Consider the following 24,408-nt stretch of genomic DNA (forward strand, 5'->3'; position numbering starts at 1 on the left):
AAAGCACCCAGTACCTTAGCAAAAACAAAAACAAAAACAAAACCAGTTTCCATTGAGTCGATCCAACTCCTGGCAACCCCACGTGTGTCAGAGTAGAACTGTGCTCCAGAGGGTTTTCAAAAAAAAAAACAAAGCCGTTGTTGTCGAGTTGATTCTGACTCATAGTGACCAGGATTTTCAGTAGCTGATTTTTCAGAAGCAGATGGCCAAGGCTTTCTTCCAAGGTGCCTCTGGGTGGACTCAAACTTTCAACTTTTCAGTTAGCAGCCGAGTGCTTAACTGTTTCCTCCACTTCTGTGCCTTGCAGGCCCCCGTAAATGCTCGTGTGGTGAATGGCCAAAATATCTAAGCTGACTCCTCAGGGCTTTGTGCTCCCATCCCGGGGCTCTTACCCATCAATGTCAGCCGTTTCCACGTAGCACAGGCTGCTGGGCTCAGTGCTGGCGAGCAGTAGCATGTCGGCCTGGAAGGCAGGGAGCAGTTGAAGGAAACAAGGCCCCTGTAGGCTGGGAGGGGAGGAAGTCCTCCTGGGTGGGGCTGCCCCAGGCTCACCGGAACGATGCTGTCCTTCTGCAGACAGACCACGTCCCCCACGCACAGGTCCTTCCATTTCCTCCACAGGAATCTGCAGGGTGGGAGGTGGCAGACATAAGGGGAAGCCCCTCACTGCCCTGCACTGGCCCAACCTGGGTGGAAGAAAGGATGGATGGATGGATGGATGGATGGATGGATGGATGGATGGATGGATGGATGGTGGATGGATGGATGGATGGATGGATGAATGCATAGTGGATGAATGGATGGATGGATGGATGGATGGATGGTTGGGTAGACGCGTGGATGGTAGATGGACTGATGGCTGGATGGACGATGGATGGATTGATGGATAGATGGATGGATGGTTGGATGGATGGATAGAGGGATGGGTGGATAAAGGGAGGGACAAATGGAACAGATGGGCAGGGTGGGATCATGCCTGGGCCAGGAGGGTGACGAACTCCTCCTCCCAGCCTCCTTTGCCTCCCTGCCTCTCCACATGGATGGTGGATGAGTGATGGATGGATTATGGTGAATGGGTGGGTGGACTGAATTCAAAGATAGATAATGGATGATAAATGGATGGACACATGGTGGATGGATGGATAGATGATGAATAAAAGGATAGATGGATGGATGATGGACGGATGGAGGAAAGGATAGTAAATGGGTAGATGAATGATGGATGATGGATGGATAGATGGATGAGTGCATAAATGGATGGATGAATGGGGCAGCGGGCCAGCGTGGGATCATGGCTGGGCCGGGGGTTGATGAGTTCTCACCCCTAGGCTTCTGTTCCCCCTTCCAGCCTCCCTCAGCTCCCTGCCTCTCCAGGAAGCCTCCCTGACATCCCTCCACCTTCCTCATGACTCCACAGTCCTGCCCAGTGACCTCTGGGTCCTTCCCCCTCAGATAAACTCTGAGACCCCAAGAGCTAAGAATCTAACCCTTGGCCTCTTCACTCTCATTACAGGGCTGGCTCCAAGCCTGGTAGGCAGACGATGTCTAATAAATGCCATCCAGGGTCCTCTGTCAGACTCAACCAAGACTTCAGGGGCATTGAAGGCAATGGACACTTTGGGGGCACCCCACCATCCCCACTGCCCCAGCCTCACCTCTTCCCTACTAGGATCTGGCAGGGCCTGTTGTTGATGGCAGTGTCGCTCCTGTGCCGTCCCTGGGCAGAGAGGGAGGGTCAGAAAGATGGACTTCCCACTCTCCTGGCCCATGCCTGAGCCACACTCCTGGCCACACCCACAGCCACACCCAGGCTGACCAGCAGTCTCTGCTCCCAAGGAGGCAGGAAGGAACCAAGGTGTCCCAGTCAATCAACCCCACCCCACGCTGTATCTGTCCAGGGACCACAGGGGTGAGGTATGCCTGGTCGGTTGCTGTTAGCAAGAGGAGGGCAGGTTCCGCTGGCCACACGGTATGGCCCCAAACCATCTCCCTAATATGGCCACCAAAGCACCGTGGCCCCCAAACAGCATGGCTGACAGAGCCCCGGGCACCTGTGCACCACGGCTACCACCAAAAGGCAACAGCCACCACAAATGTCTCGTTACATCTATATTTACCAAAAAGAGAATTTTAAAGATTTGAAATAAAGGATGCAAAATTGTGAGGAAAAACAAAATCAGAAACAATGGCCACCTAAACAAGATGGCTGATGGTGTTGATAGGCACCTTGCCCAACAAGGTCACCAAAGTACAGTGGCCACCAAGGCCACATGGCTGACAGGCCGTCCAGCTCATCCCACTTTGCCTGAAACTGTTCCAGCACCCCCCCACCACGACTGGCCGATCCAACAGCCATTGGAGCCATACAAGTACATGCCCTTCCCGGCTACCAAAGAACACAGCTAGGAAACAATATGGCCGCCTAGGCATTCTTGACACTGGTGCCAAGACAACGTGGCCACCGGAGCTACCCTCCCACCTGCCCAACGTGGCCGTTGAAGCCCGAGCTCTGTGGCCAGTGGCTCCCCCAGCCCACGCCGGCCTTGCGGCCCACTCACGATGTCGTCCACCAGGTCGCGGGCAGCACGGATGGTGAGCAGGCAGACCAGCGGGGCAAAGAGTGTGAACCAGGGCAGCGTGGAGATCTCGGGGATTCCCTGATGTAGACAGGCAGGTCACACCGGACCCTTCCGGAGGCCTCCCCTGACCACTATGCCCCATCCTCCCGCCGAGCCTGGGTTTGCCTCTCCTCCTGGCATCTGTGTGACCCACCCACTGACTACTTCGGTCCTGCTCTGGCCATCTCCCCACACACCAACCTTGGGACCATGTCCTCTAATCCTCTATCCATCCCACATCACCTCCTCCAGGAAGCCCTACTGAGCCCCAAGCTTGTCCCTCACCCCTCCCCATCCCTGTAGTCCTCTCCCTTCAATGACAGTCACCCCCACCAGACACTCAGCCACCTAACACTGGGGCTGCACACAGTAGGCACTCGATAAATGTTTTTCAGGTTAATGGATAAAAGCAGAGTCTCCCTTTATCCAGAGCAGAAATGAGATGCTGGGTGGGGGTAGGGGGCCCTGGAAACAGCACCCACCCCCAGAGAGGGAGGGGCCCAGGTTGGATGCTTGCTGCCACCCGGACCCAGACTACCCCTCCTTCCTCAGGGTTCTCTGAAGCCGGTCAGCAGACACGGGGGCCAAGGGAGCCAGGCGGCCAAGGCCACATTCAGCCCGGGGGGCCAGAGGGTCCCAGAGAGGGTGTCCTCCTCCTACCTGGGGGTTCCATCCATCCACCCATCATCATTCAACATATATTGAGTGTCTTTTGTGTGCCAGGCCCCCAAAAGGAAGGCTCCTGCTGTGGGGAGCTGGACATTAAACCTCCAACCACACAAATAAACACACTATTCAGTCGCCCTTGTCTTCCAAGTGATGTCCAGAAAGGGGGTCAGAGGGGGTTTCCTGGAGGAGGTGGCACTTCATGGAGGTGCCCTGGGGAGCCCCACGGCAGAGAGAACGTGCCCCTGAGGCTGCCCCCACCCACCTGTAGGATAATGATAAGGAGGAAGTAGAGGTTGGATACGCGGTGGAACTGCTCATACAGGTTCAGCGGCAGGAAGGAGAAGACGCTATACTTGGCTGTGTGAATGACGTTGGTCTGGAATGAGAGCAGTCCCCGGGGGCCAGCTGGCATGGGGCACTGCCCCGGCCGAGGAGCCCGCTGCCCGCCCCACCACAGCCGGCCTCACCCTGCACCCTCTGGGGCTACGGGCGCAAAAGGCCGCCGTTACAATCCTAGTGAGGGTAAGAACTCTGGGGCAGCCAGCATTAATCACACATCTTCTGAATGCAAGGCCTCAAGCCAGAGGTTATTGAGTGCCTGCTGAATACAAGGCCTCAGTCCAACATTGAGTGACTACAGCCGTCCCTTGGTGTCGGCGAGGGATTGGTTCCAAGACCCCCACAGAAACCAAAATCCAAGGATGCTGAAGTCCCTGCTATAAAATGGCATGGTATTTGCACATAACCTAAGCACATCCTCCCATATATGTTAAATCATCTCCAGATTACTTACAAGACCTAATACCATGTAAATGCTATGAAAATAGTTGTAAAGTGCTATGTAAATAGCACTTGACGCTCCTGCTTAGCCTTCGAGGGATTGCTTTGAGCACTTCAGCACAAGTAGAGAACAAAGGACACAGGGTGAGCAGAGCTCCAAGGAGTGCTGGAGAGGGCCTGAGGTCTGAGAGACTGCCGGAGGCCCCGGCAGGGGGTGCCCGCACATCCATCACTCCCTTCCCCTCAGTTCCAGCAGGGGGTGCCCGCACATCCATCACTCCCTTCCCCTCAGTTCCGCTTAGTGCTCCCCGCACTGCAATTCAAGTTTTCCTTTCTGCAGCTTTCTTTCCCCACCACCCCCGACCATTCTCAAGCCTTGATTGAATCCGCTGACACCGAACCCATGGATACTGAGAGCCCACTGTACTGAATGTTAAGGCCTCAGGTCAGCAATAATTGAGTATCTACTGGGTGCAATGCCTTAAGCTAGTATTTATTGAGCGTCTGCTGAATGGAAGGGTTCCAACATTCAAGCCAATGTTGATTGAGCACCTACTCAATGCCAGGCCTCAAGGTAGCGTTTACTAAGCACCTGTTGAATGTAAGACCTCAGGCCAACACTAATTATGTGCTTATTGAAGCGAGGTCTTGAACTGGCATTTACTGACTGCCTGCTGAATGCAAGGCCTCAACCCAATAGTGAGTGACTACTGACTACTAAGCCCCTAGTCAGCATTAACTGGTATCTATTAAACGTGAGGCCTTGAACTGGGCCTGCACAATGTAAGACCTCAGCCAGCATTAATGATGTGCTTTTTTTATAGAATGCAAGGCCTCAAGCCAACATTAATTGAGCACCTACTGCATGCAAGGCCTCAAGACAGCATTAATTGAGGCCTGCTGAATGCCAGGCCTCAGTCCAGCGTTCACTGAACCCCTACTGCATGCAAAGGCTCCTCGAACGCTGGCCGAGGCATTTCTCAAACTGGGACACACACAGGGTGTCCCAGTTAGCACTCAGTTGGACATCTCGCATTCTAAGGGCTGGGCGTTACTTTCACGTGAGCTGAGGATGGCAGAGGAGATGGCCATGACTCAACCACCTCTGGGCCACAGTGCTCAAGTCTGAAATGAGAACATCAAGCAAACACCAGTTACAGGCAGACTCGGGTAGTGCAAAGAGCGAGACCCTGAAGGTGGCCCTGGGGGTGATGGCGAGTGGATCCCTGCAGCCCCGTGGGGGTAGGGCAGGGCCAGCTCTGGGGAAGAGGAAGCAAAGCCTCCAGGGGTGCCTACTGCCAACCTGTGGCTGGGCTGCGTTTGGACCTGGGCCAGGCGGGGTGGCACCCACCTTGTACTTGTTCCTTTGGCAGCACAGGAAGACCTTCTCCTTGAACTGCCAGTGGTAGTACCGGTTGTTGGCCTTCACCTCCCAGGTGAATGCTGAAGTGAGAACAGGGCAGCGTGGGGCCTGAGACAAACACCCTCTAACAACACCCCGAAGGAGGACTAATGGGCCCCCTGGGAACCCGGACGCTGGGGATGCCCAGCTCACGGCCAGGGACGCAGAAACCGGTAAACAAATGGGACAGGGGTGGAGGGGGCTGCAAGTACCTGGGGGTAGGGTGGGGGACACCTTGGTCCCTGCACTCGTAGGCGCTCAGGACACACAAATGGATCTGGACCACGGCCCTGATCCCCCGCCACCCCACGCTGTGAGCCATTCCCAAAGACTCAGATAACAGCACCCATCAAAGTCTGCCCATTTCATAGATGGGGCAAACTGAGGCTAGGTTGTGGGCTGTGAAGTGTGCGAGGCCACACACTCAGCAGGGCAGTCCAGATCTTTCGGACTTGCAGCCTCCAAGCCCTGAGCTGATGATTCAGTACTAGGGTTTGGAACTGTTTGTAAGCATATGAGAACCCCACGCTGTCATCATGGGCTGGGGGGTGGGTCTCCCCAGTCCCCCCACTTCAGCCATGGCCCTACTAGCCACATCTCTCAATGTCCCCTCACTTTCCCTGCCCTGCCCTCAGCCCCAGGGCACACACCTGAGTTCTCATCTTCTTCAAAAACATCTTGGTAGTTGAGGGTGTCCATGCTGGTGGAGCTGGTGGGGGAGAGAGGCCAGGACGGTTCACAGCAGTGGTCTCAGCTCTCGGCCTAGAAGGGACCCTCTCTAAAATGACGCCTCCCACATCCACCTGCAGCTTGCCTGGCCCAGGCTGATCCCAAACCTGCAATGGCCCCTGGCTGGCAACCCAAGGCCGCCTCACCTGTCCCCACTACAGCAGTGTTCCACCACTCAGCACCCCGGCGCCAGTCCCTGCTCTCCACCCACGTTCACCCCGAGGCCCGAGACCCCATCGCCTGCTACTGGGATAACCACACCTCCCTCTTCCCTGGTCTCCTGGCTGTTCCTTCTGCCCCACTCCCCATGCAGTACCCCGGGACGAGCCCAGAGCCTGGCATCAGCTAGGTGCTCAGGACATGTTTGTCAATTGACTCCATGGGGCCCCAGGGTTATGCATTATATCTCGCAGGCTGCTCTGGGAGTCCTGGGTGTGATCTGGGGGCAGGAGCCACCCCAACAAGCAGTGACAGGGAGACAGGTGGACAGCACATCTTTTGCAGAGGCTGGAGCCTTCCTGCTGGTGGTCTCGTTGTCTCGCCTGGTCTTGAGTCTCATTTTGCAAAGAGGGGACCCTGGTTTGGCCCCTAGGGGCTGGTACAAACCATCCTCCATGGCAGCCTGCCACCTCCAATGACCTCTCAGCTCTCCGGCTGCTCTGACTGCCAGTACCTCCCAGCTCTCCTCCCATGCCCTCTGCCAGAAGCCCTGTTTCCGCGTGCCTGGCCATTGCCTCCTCACCCTTCTGGTCTCAACTCAGACATCCCTGGCCCTCCAGGCTGGACCCGGCCCCTCTTGTGGGCTCCTGCGCTGCCTGGGGGGTCCCCCATAACAGCTCTGATCACCACCCTCTCCCATCCACCCCTTCCCGGTCTGGATTGCCTGCTGAACCCCAAACCTCTTAGGGCCAGGGTGCTGACGTCTGAGTCATCGTGCCCCCAAAGCCCCATGCTAGAGGGAGGGCCTGGCACTGGGCCAGCTCTGGGAGGCTGAGGAGGGCTATTGCCCATTCAGCAGATGAGGAAAACTGAGGCCCAAGGCAGACACCGAGCTGGGGGAGACTCAGCCAGGGTGGAGACTAGGACTGGGGTGGGTCGTGCTCAGGGGTTGGAACCCACCCAGGACTTGTCTAGGGGAGCACACACCCACGCGGCCCCGCTTCCCGCTCGCCCCCACCCTCAGCTAATCGGAGCCTCACGTTTTCCCACAGAGCGCAGCCCCCGGGTGCCCCTTGGCCGGAGGGACCCAGGCCCAGAGGACACGGCCCTCTCCGCCCTCCCATCCCGAGCCCCGACGCGCACGAACCCCCAGGGCCGCCCGCTCCTCCGCCGCTGCCACCCCAGCCCTCAGGCCGAGTAGAGCCCAGTGGGGGTGTAAGGGCGCCCGGGGACCACAGCAGGGGTCTGGCCGCCGCTCACCTGCGCGGGCCGGGCCGGGCCGCGGGTGTCCAGGGCGGCCGAGCTGGTGGAGCTGTTGGCCCGGCGCCAACGGGCCCGAAACGGGCGGCACGAGCGCGGGGACCGGGTCCCGCAGGGTGGGCGGGGCCTCGGGGCGGGGCCAAGGTTGACGACTGGTCTCCGCGAGGGGGCGGGGCCTCGGGGCGGGGCCAAGGTTGACGACTGGTCCCCGCGAGGGGCGGGGCCTCGGGGCGGGGCCTCGGGGCGGGGCCTCGGGGCGGGGCCAAGGTTGACGACTGGTCTCCGCGAGGGGCGGGGCCTCGGGGCGGGGCCAAGGTTGAAGACTGGTCCCCGCGAGGGGCGGGGCCTCGGGGCGGGGCCTCGGGGCGGGGCCTCGGGGCGGGGCCAAGGTTGACGACTGGTCTCCGCGAGGGGCGGGGCCTCGGGGCGGGGCCAAGGTTGAAGACTGGTCCCCGCGAGGGGCGGGGCCTCGGGGCGGGGCCAAGGTTGACGACTGGTCCCCGCGAGGGGGCGGGGCCTCGGGGCGGGGCCAAGGTTGAAGACTGGTCTCCGCGAGGGGCGGGGCCTCGGGGCGGGGCCAAGGTTGAAGACTGGTCTCCGCGAGGGGCGGGGCCTCGGGGCGGGGCCAAGGTTGAAGACTGGTCTCCGCGAGGGGCGGGGCCTCGGGGCGGGGCCAAGGTTGAAGACTGGTCTCCGCGAGGGGCGGGGCCTCGGGGCGGGGCCAAGGTTGAAGACTGGTCTCCGCAAAAGGACGGGGTAATGGCATGGGGCGGGGCCAGGGTAGAAGGTGCGTCTGGGCTGGGGGCTGGGCCAGGCCTGGCGGGAGGCGGGGTCTCCGGTGGGGCGGGGACAAGGGCAGAAGGCGGGGCCTCAGAGGGCGAGGAGGTCGTACGGAGGGGACAGAACGCGGGGCCTGCGGAGCCTCCGGTGGAGCTTTGCCGCCGGGGGTTCTATCTTTTTCATTCATTCATTCAACCAACATTTATACACCACCTAAGATGCCAGCGGCCTCTCCGGGTGGTGCGAACACTTAACGCTCGACAGCTAATCAAAAGGTTGGAGGTTCGAGTTCACCTGGAGGCGCCTCGAAAGAAAGGCCTGGCGACTTACTGCTGAAAACTCAGCCATTGAAAACCCTTATGCAGAAACCTGAGCGCTGAAACACCTTGAGTCAGAGTGGACTGGAAGGCAACTGGTTTACTGGTTACGGTGCCAGCTCTGGAAACCCTGGTGGTGTAGTGGCTAAGTGCTAAGGCTGCTAACCAAGAAGTCGGCAGTTCGAATCTGCCAGGGGCTCCTTGAAAACTCTATGGGGCAGTTCTGCTCTGCCCTACAGGGTGGCTGTGAGTCGGAATCGACTCGACAGCAGTGGGTTTTTGGCTTTTTGGTGCCAGCTTTGTGCTGGACACTGGGGACATGGTGAATAATGAGGAAGGACCGGCGGGGGAGAAGGGGGTGTTGAACAAATTGTTCTAGTAGGCTTGACAGATCCGGATGCAGCTGTGAAGAGGAGCGTCCAGCGACCTTTCTCCTGGGCACTGAGAAGGTCACCGGTGTGCAAAGGCCCTGAGGCCGCCAAGAGCCCACCGGCTTAGCAAGCTGAAAGAAGTCCTGTGACGCTGGGACGAGGGCAGGCCCTGGGCCCACAGACTACCCGCCTTGACTTGCATAGTTCCCTTGTGGGGAACTCCCCCACCACCCACAACCTCTCTGGCCGCTAGGTGTTTTTGGGGAGGCGGAGGCAGTCACCTCACAGAAATAGGGCTTCTGTGAACCTCCCGGCACATTTATGTAGAAGACAACTCTTTCACAGAAAAGAGGGGAAAGAGACAACTGGTTACAAGGAGCAGCCCCCTTGAGTCCAGCAGAGGCAGGGATCTGCCGAACCAAGAACAACCCCCCTCTTCTGTGTACACCCTGCACAGATGTCAAGGGCTTGGCGTTTATGACGTTCGATAAATAAAAAGCAGAGGCCTAAACATCCCTGACCCTCCCGCCCCCCATGAGCCGACACAGCTCATAAGTGAAGGCCCAATTCTGCTAAGGTTCTGGCACTGCTCAGCCCCATCAGTGGAGCAGGCAGCAGCCCCCTGCCCCCTTTTGTATTAGCTCCTCAGACCTCAGCATGCACTCACTCTTCGGGTTTCCATAAGGGGGGCTACACACTCCAGGAGCCTGCCCTGCAGCCCTGAGTCTAGCCCTCCCAGGCAAGCAGGGCAGCCCCATTTACAGGGTGGCCCTCCACCCCCCAGAGGGGCCGGGGAGTCTGAGCCCCAGGCTTGGGTCTGGCCCAGCATGTGGGGACCCCATTAGAGTGGTGGGGCACCCAGGGTGCTGGAGTCTAATGGGATCTCACCTCTCCATCTTCCCCGTTGCAGCGGGGCTGGCCCTGGTTTTGGGAACAGTGACCCCACAGGCACGGAGACTACCACCACAACGCAGGAGCTCTAAAATCCATACAAACATTTATTCTGTCCCTGCCCGCATCGGGGAGGGAGACCGGGCACCAGGTGGGCTGTGGGCTCTCCAGGCAGCCTGCTGGAGGGGAAGGGCAGGAAGGAAGGGCTCCGGAAGACAGTGTCAGAGGCCGGTGGGGCCTGGGGGCCCAGGAAAAGCCACCCAGGTTCTGAGAGGCCCCAAAAGCCCAGGTAGGCTGGGGGGAGAGGGTAGAGGTGCCCGCCTGGCCCCAAACGCCCTGGAAGCTCCTTGCCTGCGTGAGGACATACATCCCGGCAGCGAGAGGCTTTTGGGGTGTGGTATGGGCAGACTACTCCCGGGCCCCTGGCCTGGATCTCACGCACACCCCACCCACCCATCCCCAGGAGGCGGGCCCGGGGGGCGGCTCCTCCAGGTGGGGGGACGACGACTATGCAAGCCATCGGTTTAAATTAAAAATAATAAAAATAACAATACAAAATAAAAAAAGACAACCCGTCTCAAAGAATCCCGGGACAAACTGGCCCACCCACCCCCTACCCCCCACCCTCCACATCACATAAAAAGGGACAGAGGCAGGTTGGGGCGCACTGCCTCTGGGCACGAAATTAGGACCTGGCTCAGAGGGGGTGCAGGGCGGGCTGGCGGCGGGTCCGTCCTGCCCCGTGGCCGGTCAAGTCAGCAGCAGCCACCGGAGGCCGGAGGCCAGGGGCAGAGGCCGGAGGCCAGGGGCAGAGGCCGGAGGCCAGGGACAGAGGCCGGGTCAGCTCCGGCGTTGTTCTCTGGAGATGTCGTCGCGCCCGGTGGGTCTGTCTCCGTGGCTTTGCGAGGTGGGGTACAGGGTTAACTCTCGAGCTTTATTGCACTGTTTTGGAGACGGGCGGGCTAGGACGGCGGGCGGTGGGGCCGGTGGGCGGGCGGGCGGGCGGGGTCACCGCTGGGTCTTGGCGTCTTCTCGGATCTTCCAGACCATCAGGTGCATGCAGGCGCTGGCGTCCTCACTGGAGCTGTGCCCGTCCGCTGGAGGGGGGGGGTCACTGGTCCGCGGGCAGGAGGGGCGGGGTGGGGCGGAACTGGGCGGGGCCGGGAGAGTGGGCGGGGACTACCAGGTGGGCGGGGCGAACGGGGGTAGGAAAGGGTGAGTAGAGTGGGGTGGGGAGGGCGGGGCCGGGATAGTGGGCGGGGCTAGTAGGTGGGCGGGGTGAACGGGGCTAGGAAAGGGTGAGTAGAGTGGGGCGGGGCGGGACTGGGTGGGGCCGGGAGAGTGGGGCGGGGCTATCAGGTGGGCGGGGCGAGGAGGGCAGGGTGGGGCGAGCAGGGTGTGGAGGGTCTAGGGTGGGGTGCTGGGGTGGAACTGGACGAGGCGAGGAGAACGCGGAGTGGGAAGGGAAGAGGAGGGGCGTGAAGGGGAGGGCACGGGCGGGCAGGTAGGCGGGCGCTCACCGTTGTCCTGGATGATCTGTCTGAGGTAGTCGGCCATGAGGTTCCGCAGGGAGCGCTTGTAGGGAAGGCCCAGGCGGTGCGGGAAGAGCACGGCCGTGTCCACCACCGTGCTGTGGATGACCTGCGGGCCGGCAGGTGGGGGGCGGGCTCTGGATGGCAGCATGGCCCGGGATGGCCCAGCCCCTCCGCCTCCCAGATCACACGGGGGCTGGGGGGCCCGGGGGGGGGCTGGGGGACCCAGGAGGGGGCTGGGGGGCCCAGGAGGGCTGGGGGGCGGAAGGACCTGGGGTCCTCGGCTCAGAGCAGGCAGAGCCACGGAGACCCACAGCGCTGAGGCTGGGGACACAGCCTTACCTTCAGGGCCAGCAGGTCGCTCTCCAGGCTGTGCCCAATGAGGATGGTGTCAGCACTTAGCATGCTGAGCAGGACGGCCTGCACGTCCCGCAGCGTGATGCTCGTATCTGCCAGGTCAGCCTCGGTCACTCCCGAGAACCTGGGGGAGCGCCGTAGGTGAGTGGGGCTGGAGCCTGCAGAGGGCTGGCGGGGCCCAAGGCAGGAGCCCCAACGCAGGGGCCCCAATGTGGGAGCCCAAACTTGGGAGCCGTGGGTGGCTTGGCCTTGAAAGGAAGGGCCGGCTGGTCAGTGTGGGGACGGGGGCAGGGGGCCTGGGTGGCTGGGGGGCCAGCGCACCTGGTGTTGTAGTCAACGATCTCGTTGTCAGGTTTGACGAAGGTATCGTAGACCACCCGCATGTCCGTGTCCACCACGGTGACGCGTGTCAGCTCCAGGCCATACGTGGTGTAGGACTGCAGCCCCAGCCACCAGAGGGATGGAAACCGGTCAGGTCCTGCCACTCAGGCCTGGGGGGAGCTGGCCTCAGACACACTGGGCTGGCCGCCCCCGTGGATCCTGAGAGCTGACCGTGTACCTGCCCGTCAGCCGGCAGGAGGGCCTCCCCTGGCGACAGGTCTTCCTCCCTTTGCCAGCACTACACCATGAGTTCTGGTTCACAACAAAGCCGCTGTTGCTACCAAAAACCCTGCAGGGCTTCTTAGGAGAGGCAGGGTGGGGTTGGACCCCAGGAACGTCCTCTCCAAAGCCAGCATTCCTCTCCCTGCACCCGACCGCCCCCAAGTGCAAAGGGGCCCTGCTGTACATGCAGATCCTGCTAACCTGCTCTACGTCTTGTAAACTGTGCGTGGCGTTTGTTAGAGAGGCAAAATCCCACACGAAAGAAGCGCCTGCTCACCGGCCGGAGAACAGCCTTTCCGGGCAGACGCCAGCCACACTGTGTGATACGCTCAGGGCTGAACTACAGACAACCCCCCCATGAAGAAGGCTGGGACTGGCCTCTTGTTCCCAGCTCTTCCTCTGCTCTTTATCCCAAGGCCCTCTTCACGGCCGGGCTTCTGCAGTGGCTCCACTCTTACGTGGAGTTGCTGTGTCAGCCCTGCAGAGCAGCAAGCGGCCTTCAATCCACAGGGGCCACAGACACTTAATTCACTGCTCTTGTCACTTACTGGGGGGTGGGGGACTGGCCAGGCTGGGGCCCAGGAGGGGCTCCGGAGGCAAAGCCTTCCCCAATCACAGGACAAGTTCTGGGACCACACGTACTCACCATCTCACAGTCGAGGGCATAGACTCCTGGGTGAGCGTCTTCCGGATGCTCTTTTTCAAAGGTCTTCACGAACCCTTCAAGGTTTTCCTTCCGGCCATCCTGCACGTGTTGCTGGGGGTGGGGACAGAGAAGATGGTGAGGGGTGGGGGTGGGGTGAGATGAAGAAGACTGAGAGGGTGGGAGTGGGGTGAGAGGGAGAAGATGGTGAGGGGTAGGGGTGAGGGCGGGGTGAGATGAAGAAGATGATGAGGGTTGAGGAAGGGGTGAAAAGGAGAAGATGGTGAGAGACTGAGATGGAGATAATGGTGACGGGGTGAGAGCGGGATGAGATGGAGAAGATGGTGAGGGGATGAGGGTGGGGTGAGATGGAGAAGACAATGATGAGGCGGGGTTGGGACAAGGTGGAGAAGAAGAGTGAAGGTGTAGGTGAGGAAGGAGAGTAGGGTCAGGGGCCTGGGCCAAGGGACGCCTCTGGTGGCTGTTGTCCGTGCGCTCTTGGTGGGGCTGCCTAATAGAGGCTGCAGCCGACTAGGACATGGGACCGAGCCTTACTCATCCCACCAAAGACAAGCCCCTGAGGGAGAGCCGCCTGCAGGCAAACGGGCTGAAACACAACCACCCCTGTGCCCGTCAAGCTCCCTGCCCTTCCCCAGGAGCTGCCAGAAGGATCTCGAAGAGCAGGGCCATGCCCAGGGACAGGTAAAGACTTGGGCAGGGGAGACAACCCTCCCACCTCCCAAGGGTCCTGAGGGTTCACGCCAGCAGTGAGCCACCTGGGCCAGGCTGCTTCAGTCCTCTCCCGCCCCTCCCCCAGCCCCCTAGTCCTGGGATCCTCCTCCTGGGGGCCAGCTTCCACACACACACTTGCCTGGGGAGCCAACACCAACCCCCGACCCAGGAGCTGCTGGTATAGGTGCTCAATCCAAATACTTTAGAAAACTAAAGGGTGCCCTGGACACTGGTGGTGCTCAAGGGATCAGGTTCCTCACCACCATAGAGCTCAAACATAAACTCATAGCCCTCTCCTGGGGCCTGGCCCACTGCAGGGCTGCCTGGGGACCACAAGCCCCTCACGCTGCATCCCGAGGTCCTGGGAGCCCCACTGGGTCTCTAGCATGTACTCAGGAGGCCCCCAGAGCCACCTCAGCCAGGGCTCCCTGAGGAGAGAGGCCTGCACTGCCTGCCCTCTGGCCTGGGGAGGAATACCTGAGGTCCCTGACCTCGTCCTGCTGAGCCCTCGGCTGCCCACAGCTGGTAGCCCTGCTGCGCCTCCCCCAGCTGGGGCTCCTGGGTACACCTCCCTCCCTGCCTCAGTTTCCCCAGTGGTCTATGTGGTGGAGACAGGGACTAAAAACAAAGACAGGTCAACCATCAGCCACACTGTCAAGATGAGAAAAAGAAGCTCAAGGGGCCAGGCTCCTCCCCACAGGCAGCCCACACGCCTCCCCACATGCCTCCCCACAGGCTGTGGGCCTGCACGCCTCCCCACATGCCTCCCCACACTCCTCCCCACAGGTGGCCCGCATGCCTCCCCACACACCTCACCACAGGTGGCTCAGCTCCTCCCTACAGGTGGCCCACACACGTCCCCACGCTGTTCCCCACAGGCAGCCCACACACCTCCCCACGCTGCTCCCCACAGGCGGCCCACACACCTCCCCACGCTGTTCCCCACAGGCGGCCCACACACCTCCCCACGCTCCTCCCCACAGGCGGCCCACACACCTCCCCACGCTGCTCCCCACAGGCGGCCCACACACATCCCCGCACACCTCCCCACACACCTTCCCACAGGCGACCCGCACACCTCCCCGCACACCTCCCCACAGGTGGCCCGCACGCCTCCCCACACTCCTCCCCACAGGCAGCCCACACACCTCCCCACACGCCCTCCCACACTCCTTCCCACAGGCGGCCCACACACCTCCCCACAGGCGGCCCGCACTCCTCCCCACAGGCGGCCCACACACATCCCCGCACACCTCCCCACACACCTTCCCACAGGCGACCCGCACACCTCCCCACACACCTCCCCACAGGTGGCCCGCACGCCTCCCCACACACCTTCCCACAGGCGACCCGCACACCTCCCCGCACACCTCCCCACAGGTGGCCCGCACGCCTCCCCACACACCTCCCCACACGCCTCCCCACACACCTCCCCACAGGCGGCCCACACACCTCCCCACAGGTGGCTCGCACACCTCCCCACAGGTGGCCCGCACGCCTCCCCACACACCTCCCCACGGGCGGCCCACATACCTCCCCACATGCCTCCCCACACTCCTCCCCACAGGCGGCCCACACACCTCCCCACACGCCTTCCCACACTCCTCCCCACAGGCGGCCCACACACCTCCCCACACGCCTTCCCACACTCCTCCCCACAGGCGGCCCACACACCTCCCCACACGCCTTCCCACACTCCTCCCCACAGGCGGCCCACACACCTCCCCACACGCCTCCCCACACTCCTCCCCACAGGCGGCCCACACACCTCCCCACACGCCTTCCCACACTCCTCCCCACAGGCGGCCCACACACCTCCCCACATGCCTCCCCACACTCCTCCCCACAGGCGGCCCACACACCTCCCCACACGCCTTCCCACACTCCTTCCCACAGGCGGCCCACACACCTCCCCATACGCCTCCCCACAGGTGGCCCGCACGCCTCCCCACACACCTCCCCACGGGCGGCCCACATACCTCCCCACACGCCTCCCCACACTCCTCCCCACAGGCGGCCCACACACCTCCCCATACGCCTCCCCACAGGTGGCCCGCACGCCTCCCCACACACCTCCCCACAGGCGGCCCACATACCTCCCCACACGCCTTCCCACACTCCTTCCCACAGGCGGCCCACACACCTCCCCATACGCCTCCCCACAGGTGGCCCGCACGCCTCCCCACACACCTCCCCACGGGCGGCCCACATACCTCCCCACACGCCTCCCCACACTCCTCCCCACAGGCGGCCCACACACCTCCCCACACGCCTTCCCACACTCCTTCCCACAGGCGGCCCACACACCTCCCCATACGCCTCCCCACAGGTGGCCCGCACGCCTCCCCACACACCTCCCCACGGGCGGCCCACATACCTCCCCACACGCCTCCCCACACTCCTCCCCACAGGCGGCCCACACACCTCCCCACACGCCTTCCCACACTCCTTCCCACAGGCGGCCCACACACCTCCCCATACGCCTCCCCACAGGTGGCCCGCACGCCTCCCCACACACCTCCCCACAGGCGGCCCACATACCTCCCCACACGCCTCCCCACACTCCTCCCCACAGGCGGCCCACACACCTCCCCACACGCCTTCCCACACTCCTTCCCACAGGCGGCCCACACACCTCCCCATACGCCTCCCCACAGGCGGCCCACACGCCTCTGCTCAGCCCGGGGTGTGACAGGTGTTTCCTGAGAGGGTGCGGGAACGGGGGCTTCCTTGTGGGAACAACTCGGGAAGAGCTGGCCACCCCTGTGCCTGGGACCAGTGAAGAAGAGAAGTTGGAACAAAAGACCAGGGCAGGGGTCCACGCAGGAGAAGGGGTGCTGGAACCCCAGGAGACCCACCTTTGCGACCTGGCAGCCGACGGAGCCGACGGCAGCTGAGCAGCACGTGTACTGAGTCTCCCAGCCACCAGCCACTGCAAGGAGACATGATCAGGGGACAATGCTGACCATCCACACTACGGACTCAGCTGGGTCCCCCACATCTGCCCAGTCCTGACCTCCACTGGGGAGTGTAACCTTATTTGGAAATAGGGGTTTTCTCTCCCCGCTTTATTCTAAAAACACATACAACAAAACACACACCAACCCGACGATTTCTCCACATACGGTGCAGTGACTGCATCCCTCGTGCGCTGCTGCCATCCCCACCCTCCTCTTCCAAGTCGTCCCACCACCGGGGGCCCAGCCTCGCTGCCCCCGAGCAGAACCCCCTTCACTCTTCCTCTCCCCACTAGGAATCTTTGCTTTCTAAATATTTGCTTAGAAAATGGGTTTTCTTTTGCTATCAAAGTGGTTCCATGGAGTGCGGTGGGTCCTAATCTGTCCCTTCTGAGCATAGCCTAATAAAAGGTGACACATGGGGGCAGGGTAGAGGGGTGCCGGTGACCAGGGAGGTGATGTGGGGCAGGGTAGACGGGTGCCGGTGACCAGGGAGGTGATGTGGGGGCAGGGTAGACGGGTGCCGGTGACCAGGGAGGTGACATGGGGCAGGGTAGACGGGTGCCGGTGACCAGGGAGGTGACATGGGGCAGGGTAGACGGGCGCCACGTGACCAGAGAGGTGACACGTGGGGCAGGGTAGATGGGTGCTGGTGACCAAGGAGGTGACATGTGGGGCAGGGTAGACGGGCGCCACGTGACCAGGGAGGTGACATGGGGCAGGGTAGATGGGTGCTGGTGACCAAGGAGGTGACATGTGGGGCAGGGTAGACGGGCGCCACGTGACCAGAGAGGTGACACGTGGGGCAGGGTAGACGGGCGCCCGTGATCAGGGAGGCAGACACATCTATAAGGAGCACATGACGACTGAGGGCCGTGGTAGCTCTGACTTGAGACTTCTAGCCTCCAGAGTAGAGAATAAGTTTCTGTTCTCTAACACCACCCACTTGGAGACGATGACCCCCACTCCCAGCAGAGGGGACCCTGGCACTGGTTGAGGGGTGGCCTTGGGCCCTTTCCTGGGGTGAGGGCTTGGGACAGGACACCTGCTGATCCCACTGCAGGCCCCAACGCATGCAGCCCCAAGACCCCGGCAGATTTGCGCCAAGGACAGGCCGGGGCAGGGATTCCAGGTCCCCACCCCAGGGTCCGGACAGTGTCCTTGGTATGCTGGACACGGGACCGAGAACTGTGGCACAGATGGGGCCCGGCAGCATCGGGCGTCAAATGAAACAGTCATGCAGAATGGGACGGACCATGCAGAAGCAGGGTACACACAGGTCCCTGAGGGTGTCGGGGAAACCTCCCTTTTACCTGCCATGCCCACGGCACGGCGGGAGGGACTTGTGTTACTTTTGTGATAAAAGAACAAAGGGGGACAAAAGAGAAAAGGGGGTCTCGAGAGAATAGAAAATGGGGGCATGGAGTGGGATCACAGAGGGAAGCAGGGGACTGAGGACCACTGGTCCCCCGCCTGCCCCCCACAAGCTGGGCTGGCTCACCTCGGTTCCGCCGGAGCCGCCCCCAGTGGTAGCAGCACTCCTCAGCGCGCACGCAGCGGCCTGAGGAGGACACAAGGTACTCGGCCCCGCAGCGACAGCAGATCCTGCAGGAGGCTGCGGGCAGAACGGACAGACGGTGAACCAACAGATGGACAGACAGGAGGGGGTGTGGAGTCAGAGCCTCAGGTGGGAGTGGCTGTGGGGTCAGAGCCTCAGACAGGAGGGGGTGCGGGGTTGGACTATCCCCCCGCCCCGTGCTGTTCCCTCCACCTGGAGCCCCCTTCCTGCCCCCACCCCATCAGGGCACAGGTAACATGCGGAGGCGGCCGCTCACCATCCTTGGGCTTCTTCTCCTCAGCTGTGAAGATGACAGCTCCGCCAGGCCGCTCAGGGTGGGGGAAGGGATAGCCATTGTCCTTGAGTTGATCCTCAGTGAGCAGGTACTCCTTGAGACGGCTGTACAGCGCGGCCCCTGCGGATGGACACCCAAAGGGCCGGCCGTCATGGGGCAACGCAGAGGGCACCCGCTTCCAAGAAGCAGGGGTGGGACAGCCTGTCTTCAAGAGGCCATGCTGTGGGGCTGAGCAGAAGGGTGGGCTCACCTTTCAGGTCTTCCACCCGGGGGCTGCTTGGCCGGCTGAGAGAGAAGCTGGTCTTGGCGGCCAACCTGCCACCCAGAACCACCTCGTGGGACACCAGCCGCCGGCTGCTGGTTTCTGCAAGGAGAGGGGAGTGGAGAGCAGAGTAAACTCAGCTGACCAGATGCCCCGCTACCCCCGCCCCTCAGGCCTTGTCCCCTTGGCGACCCCCCCAGCTCCGCACTTCTGGAAGGTTCCCCACAGCCCAGACAAGGGGAGGAAAACCTTCATGTGCGATGAGTACTGTGTGACCTTGTCACCCCCTCCTGGGTGGGGAGAACCCTGCAGGCCCCCACCCTGAACTCTGTGGTGCACCTGGCCCTTCCTCGGTCTGGAGGCCCCACGCTCCCCACGGTGAGAGCTTCCCCCCACCCCCCGAAATGTGCGAATGGGTGGGGAGAAGACAGTGAGACCTCAGTGCTGGTCTGCGTAGAGCCTGCCAGCCCCTTGAGCATGGGCGCAGAGCTAATGAAGGGGACGGCAGCGAGGTGGCGGGCCAGGCGCCCACTGAGTGCTTAATGCACCTCAAGAGAGCTAAGGAGTGTGCTCTCTCTGCACAGCCCCCCAGCTGTGAAGGGCCTGGGGGCTCCATTAGTGGGGGACTAAGGCGTGAAAAAGCTTCTCTGCTTGGACGGGTGGCTAATGGGGAGGGCTGCTCCAGGGGCCTCCCTGACATCGGCCTTAAGTTCTTGTCAGCTGTCTGAGGCTCTGTGAAGGCCACCCCAGTACCCCAAGCACAGCCCGCACCTTCTAGCTCTCTGTTCCCACTGCCCCAGACTCACTGCTGAGACCAGGTGTGGTGCTGGGGACCAGGCCCCGCAGCTTCTTGAGGGTGTTGACGGCGACATTCAGGTAGATGTTCTTGCTGGGGCTACGGTCGTAGGCCACCTTCTCCTCTGTCAGTGCCTGTGGACAGGCATGCCGGCACGTGGCGCTCAGTCCTGGCACCACACCAGGGACCCCGGAAGCAAGTGGCAATGGGACCTGGGAGGTGCTGGGCTTGGGGGCTGGGGGGTCCTGCACCTTTCCCAGACAGCCCCCTTCAAACAGCTGTGGAGTCAACTCTGACTCCTGGCGCCCCCACGTGTCAGAGCAGAACTGTGCTCCACAGGATTTTCGATGGCTGATTTTTCAGAAGTGGATCTCGAGGCCTTTCTTCCAAGGCTCCTCTGGATGGACTTAAACCTCCCACCTTTCAGTTGGCAGCCTGGCACATTCACCATCTGTACCACCCAGCTGAGACTGATCGTCACGCAAACCTGGAGACTGGGGAGGGGCGAGGACCTGCCTGGCTCCTGGCCCAACCCCCCGGCCCTGTACCTTCTCGATGGCTTCCTGGTTGGAAGCACAGAACTTGAGACACTCCTCGATAAACAGGTTAAGGTACCGCTGCCGGATGGCTGTGGGGACTTTGGCCCCAAACTCTTTGGGGATAATGGGCTTCTTTAAACTCTAAAGGGAAGCACAGCCAGTAAACAAGGTGAATGGAGGGGATGGAGACCGAGGCCCCCCATCCCGGGCCGGATCCCACCATGTCACCTGCAGCGATGGACTGTGGGCAACCCGCTTGGGGGTGGCGGTGGAGGTGGTCTTGGAGGCCATCCCTGCCAGCGTGCGTGTCTTCAGGGGCTGCCTGCCAGGCTCAGGGCCGTGGGAGGGCTGGCTGCTGCTGCTGGCCGCCAGGGTCCGCTTGGCACCTGTAGGGGCTGGCGGGGGGCCGGGGGTGTGAGGGCAGGCAGCAAGCAGGCCCATGACCGAGCTGCGGAGCACCAGGTAGCTGTGGTCGCTCAGGGCCAGCAGCACGTGCATCTCACAGCAGAGGGCCGGGGGCCGCAGCTTGCAGCTTGGGCTGGGAAAGGACATTGGGCTCTATCTGCGTGCGGGCAAGTCCATCGAGCGGGGATGACGGTCAGCAGCGGGGGGCTGGGTCAGGCACCGGGGCCGCCAACGGGGTGATGTGGAGGGTGGCGTGGGCTGTGTCGAGCTGCTGCATGGTCAGGCCCCCGGCTCCGAGGCATTGACATCCAAGGGAGGAAAGGCCCTGGCTCCTGGGCAGAGGACCCGAGGGTATGGACAGCCCATCCCTGGTCATTGTGACCAGTGCCGGCCTCTATGTTCTGCCCTACCCACCGATGAGGTCACAAAGTACATAGTCTCTGCCTGTGGGGGCAGGGCTGGGGGCTGTTTCTGAGGCGAGGCCCCTGTGTGTATGTGTCTGGGGGTCTGATCAGGTGTGAACTTGGGTGCTGGTGAAGAGACAGATGCTCAGAGAGCTGGACATCCCTTTCTGGCCTCGGGCCCATCTCTTCCCAAACTGTCTGGCCCCCTACGGGGCAGCCCGGGTCAGCGACCACGGGGCCACAGGCCACCGCGCACTTGCTGCCCTGGTGAGCTTTGGGCCCACGTGCGAACCACAGAGGACATGTCGCCCCTGATGGTGGCCCCCACAGTGCCAGCTCTGCCCAGCCTTGTCACACCAAGCCTGTCCTGGCCTAGAGATGCACAGTCCCTGTCATGGATTACCTGCTTGACCATATGGGAAGGAGATCTGAGTGCAGTCAGAGTTTTCATGCAGCCCTTGGAGGTCCGCATAGAAAGGAACATTCACACGACACACTGGACTTGGCACCAGCACTCTGGTGGAGCTGGCCTTTGCAGCTCAAATGCTCACAACCAAGGTCTGCAGCCAGAGTCATGCTCAGGGTCACTAGGAGCACCTGACAGATACGCAGCTGCAGCCACCTCGCTGGACTGTACGCACACGCACGTATGTCTGAGTCGACTAGACTCTAGAGTGAGAGATCAGGACTGTATGCGTACACACGTCTCAGGGTCGACTCCATACTAGAGCAGGAGGTCAGGACTGTAACGCACACACACGTGTCTCAGGGTCGACTCCATACTAGAGCATGAGGTCAGGACTGTAACGCACACACACGTGTCTCAGGGTCGACTCCATACTAGAGCATGAGGTCAGGACTGTAACGCACACACACGTGTCTCAGGGTCGACTCCATACCAGAGCAGGGGGTGAGGACTGTAACGCACACACACGTGTCTCAGGGTCGACTCCATACTGGAGCAGGAGGTCAGCACTGTAATGCACATACACGTGTCTCAGGATTGACTAGGTCCTAGAGCGGGAGGTCAGGACTGCAACACACACACACGTGTCTCAGGGTTGACTCAATACTAGAGCGGGAGGTCAGGACTGTAACGCACACATGCGTGTCTCAGGGTCGACTCCATACTGGAGCAGGACATCATGACTGTAACGCACACACGTGTCTCAGGGTCGACTCCATACTAGAGCAGGAGGTCAGGACTGTAACGCACACACACGTGTCTCGGGCTCGACTCCATACTAGAGCAGGAGATCATGACTGTAACGCACACACGCGTGTCTCAGGGTCGACTCCATACTAGAGTAGGAGGTCAGGACTGTAACGCACACACACGTGTCTCGGGGTCGACTCCATACTAGAGCAGGAGGTCAGGACTTTGACGCACACACACGTCTCAAGGTCAACTTGATTCTGGGCCACTCCTCTTCCCCATGCCAAAGCCATCACTGCTGACCCCCTGCGACTCTGGCTTTGGGGCTGTAGCTCAGCCGTTATGGGGAAGGGGAGGCGGGAACGCAGTCAGGGGTCCCTGCAGAGTCTTTTCTAAAGGCTCTCACCCCCAGGGGAAAAGAGGGTGACTGCTGGGACACCAAAGGGCACATTGCTGGCCACCAGGCCAGGCTCTAGGGGCACTGAGGGCATGGGAGTTACTCAAGGGTGGTCTTTGAGACAGCAGCGGGAAGCTCCCCCGGGAGGTGGCGGGACTTGCTGTCCTTGCTGACCCTCCTCGCTAAGACCATGGCCCCAGACTCTGCATGCTAATAAGGCTCCTGAATTCCCGCTTAGGTGACATGCCTCCCCTCACAGTTCCTTGTGCCTCCACAGAATGTTTCAGGAAAACAGAGCCTCGGACACACTGACAAGCCACCTAGCCTGACAACAGAGAAGGCACCAACTTCCAGACAAGGTCAAGGGCAGGGATAAAACATGCCCTTCAGACTAGAAGAAACACGGTCCCCACCCTCTACCCCCATTGTCATTGTTAGCTGCCGTTGAGTCTGCCCTAGACTCGTGGCGACCCCACGCACAACCGAACGAAACACTGCCCGGTCCTGCGCCATCCCTGTGATCAGTCGTGGATCTGGCTGCTGCAACTCACTGGCTGATTTTCTGAGGTCCATCACCAGGCCCTTCTTCCTAGTCCATCTTAGTCTGGAAGCTCCACTGAGATGTGTTCAGCATCCCAGCAACACGCAAGCCTCCGGTGACAGACGGGAGGTGGATGAGCATGAGGTCACTGGCCAGGAATCAAACCCGGGCCTCCCATGTGAAAGTGAGAGTTCTACCACTGAGCCACCAGAGACCTCACCATCCCTTCTGTCTCTTACACACGTCAGCTGCTAGAGCCCATCAGAGACCAAGCTCTTCCTACAGCCATACCCACCACTGACACCTTACTAGGTGGGATGCCACACCTGGGAAAGGCTTGCCACGCCCACCTCCAGACCATCCTGAGGCCCTGATCCCAGCTGGGACCAAGTCCCTGGGCTGTGCCCTCCATGTCCCAGGAGGCAGGAGCCTGGGCCAGAGGGGGAGGGGTCGCCAACAGGGTGGGGGAGGCAGGGACACAGAGAAGGGCAGCAGGGACAGCCGGGACGGCCACCCGGGGTCACACTCCAAGGAAGCCTGATACAAAAGCAGGACTGGGGAGGAAACAGCACCCTTGATGCCCACAGCCAGGAGGGGTGGGGCAACACCAGGCCTCCACTGTGACCGGGCAGGGGAGGTCCCCTACTCTGTCTCACAGATGAACCGAGGCCACCGCAGTGAGAAGAGCAGGGCCTGGGCTGGGACTCCCCTCTGCGCCCCTAGGGCCCACCCCGGCCAGGACAGGCCCAGCCTGGGATGCACCTGCAGCCAGGCGGGGGTTGGGTACGTGGGCGATCCTCCTCTTCTCTCCAGGCGCTGAGATGTGCACAGAGGACAGCTTCTCGGCCGGCCGCGGGGCCTGGAGCCAGCTGGCCGACTCCCTCTGGGCCTGCTGGGCACGCCGGTAGCACACCTCCTGGGCAGTCAGGGGCCGGGCCGGGGTCACTGGTGGGGCTCTCCTTGGGGGCTCTGCCTGGAGGACCAGAAACGCTGGGGTCTAGCTGCACATAGAGAGCCCCTGGAGCCCTGGGACCAGGGTGCAGGCGCCTGCCAAGGATGCCCCAGCAGGAACCAGCAGGCAGCCTTGGCCCACAGGTATGTGGCGGCTCCATCCTGGGTGCCCACAGGGCAGGGGTCCTCCGGCTCCTGATGTCTTCCTGCCCAGGCTATGCCCTTGGCCCTGACATAGGGCAGGGTGGGATCCCTGGCAACTGGTACGATTGGCCCCACTCCAGCTTCTGCAGGAGGAGGGCAG

At 61.5% G+C, this 24,408-nt stretch overlaps 2 protein-coding genes across 6 annotated transcripts in view; both read right to left on the minus strand.

Moving 5' to 3' along the window:
• ATP8B3 (ATPase phospholipid transporting 8B3) overlaps window positions 1-7,029 on the minus strand; it is a 33,538-nt gene extending 26,509 nt beyond the window's left edge. Inside the window, exons 1-8 of the mRNA XM_064283090.1 lie at window positions 6,941-7,029; window positions 6,120-6,178; window positions 5,419-5,510; window positions 3,550-3,663; window positions 2,559-2,657; window positions 1,656-1,717; window positions 553-625; window positions 393-463 (exon numbers count right to left, since the gene is read on the minus strand). Of these exons, the coding sequence (XP_064139160.1) occupies window positions 393-463; window positions 553-625; window positions 1,656-1,717; window positions 2,559-2,657; window positions 3,550-3,663; window positions 5,419-5,510; window positions 6,120-6,178; window positions 6,941-7,029 (659 nt within the window). The remainder of the gene's footprint in view (window positions 1-392; window positions 464-552; window positions 626-1,655; window positions 1,718-2,558; window positions 2,658-3,549; window positions 3,664-5,418; window positions 5,511-6,119; window positions 6,179-6,940) is intronic.
• A 3,940-nt stretch (window positions 7,030-10,969) lies between these two features.
• REXO1 (RNA exonuclease 1 homolog) overlaps window positions 10,970-24,408 on the minus strand; it is a 36,503-nt gene continuing 23,064 nt past the window's right edge. For 3 of the 5 annotated variants that reach the window (XM_064280130.1, XM_064280128.1, XM_064280132.1), the window contains exons 4-16: window positions 23,916-24,126; window positions 20,479-20,645; window positions 20,260-20,391; window positions 19,722-19,845; window positions 18,904-19,017; window positions 18,636-18,773; window positions 18,302-18,415; window positions 16,702-16,775; window positions 13,115-13,225; window positions 12,187-12,302; window positions 11,851-11,989; window positions 11,497-11,617; window positions 10,970-11,073 (exon numbers count right to left, since the gene is read on the minus strand). In XM_064280130.1, coding sequence (XP_064136200.1) covers window positions 10,985-11,073; window positions 11,497-11,617; window positions 11,851-11,989; window positions 12,187-12,302; window positions 13,115-13,225; window positions 16,702-16,775; window positions 18,302-18,415; window positions 18,636-18,773; window positions 18,904-19,017; window positions 19,722-19,845; window positions 20,260-20,391; window positions 20,479-20,645; window positions 23,916-24,126 — 1,650 coding nt within the window. In that variant the 3' untranslated portion in view covers window positions 10,970-10,984. Of the gene's footprint in view, window positions 11,074-11,496; window positions 11,618-11,850; window positions 11,990-12,186; window positions 12,357-13,114; window positions 13,226-16,701; window positions 16,776-18,301; window positions 18,416-18,635; window positions 18,774-18,903; window positions 19,018-19,721; window positions 19,846-20,259; window positions 20,392-20,478; window positions 20,646-23,915; window positions 24,127-24,408 lie in introns of those variants that run through there. The other 2 variants (XM_064280131.1, XM_064280133.1) reach the window with 2 other exon arrangements.

Source organism: Loxodonta africana, chromosome 3 (genome assembly GCF_030014295.1).
Source record: "Loxodonta africana isolate mLoxAfr1 chromosome 3, mLoxAfr1.hap2, whole genome shotgun sequence".
Lineage (NCBI taxonomy): Eukaryota > Metazoa > Chordata > Mammalia > Proboscidea > Elephantidae > Loxodonta > Loxodonta africana.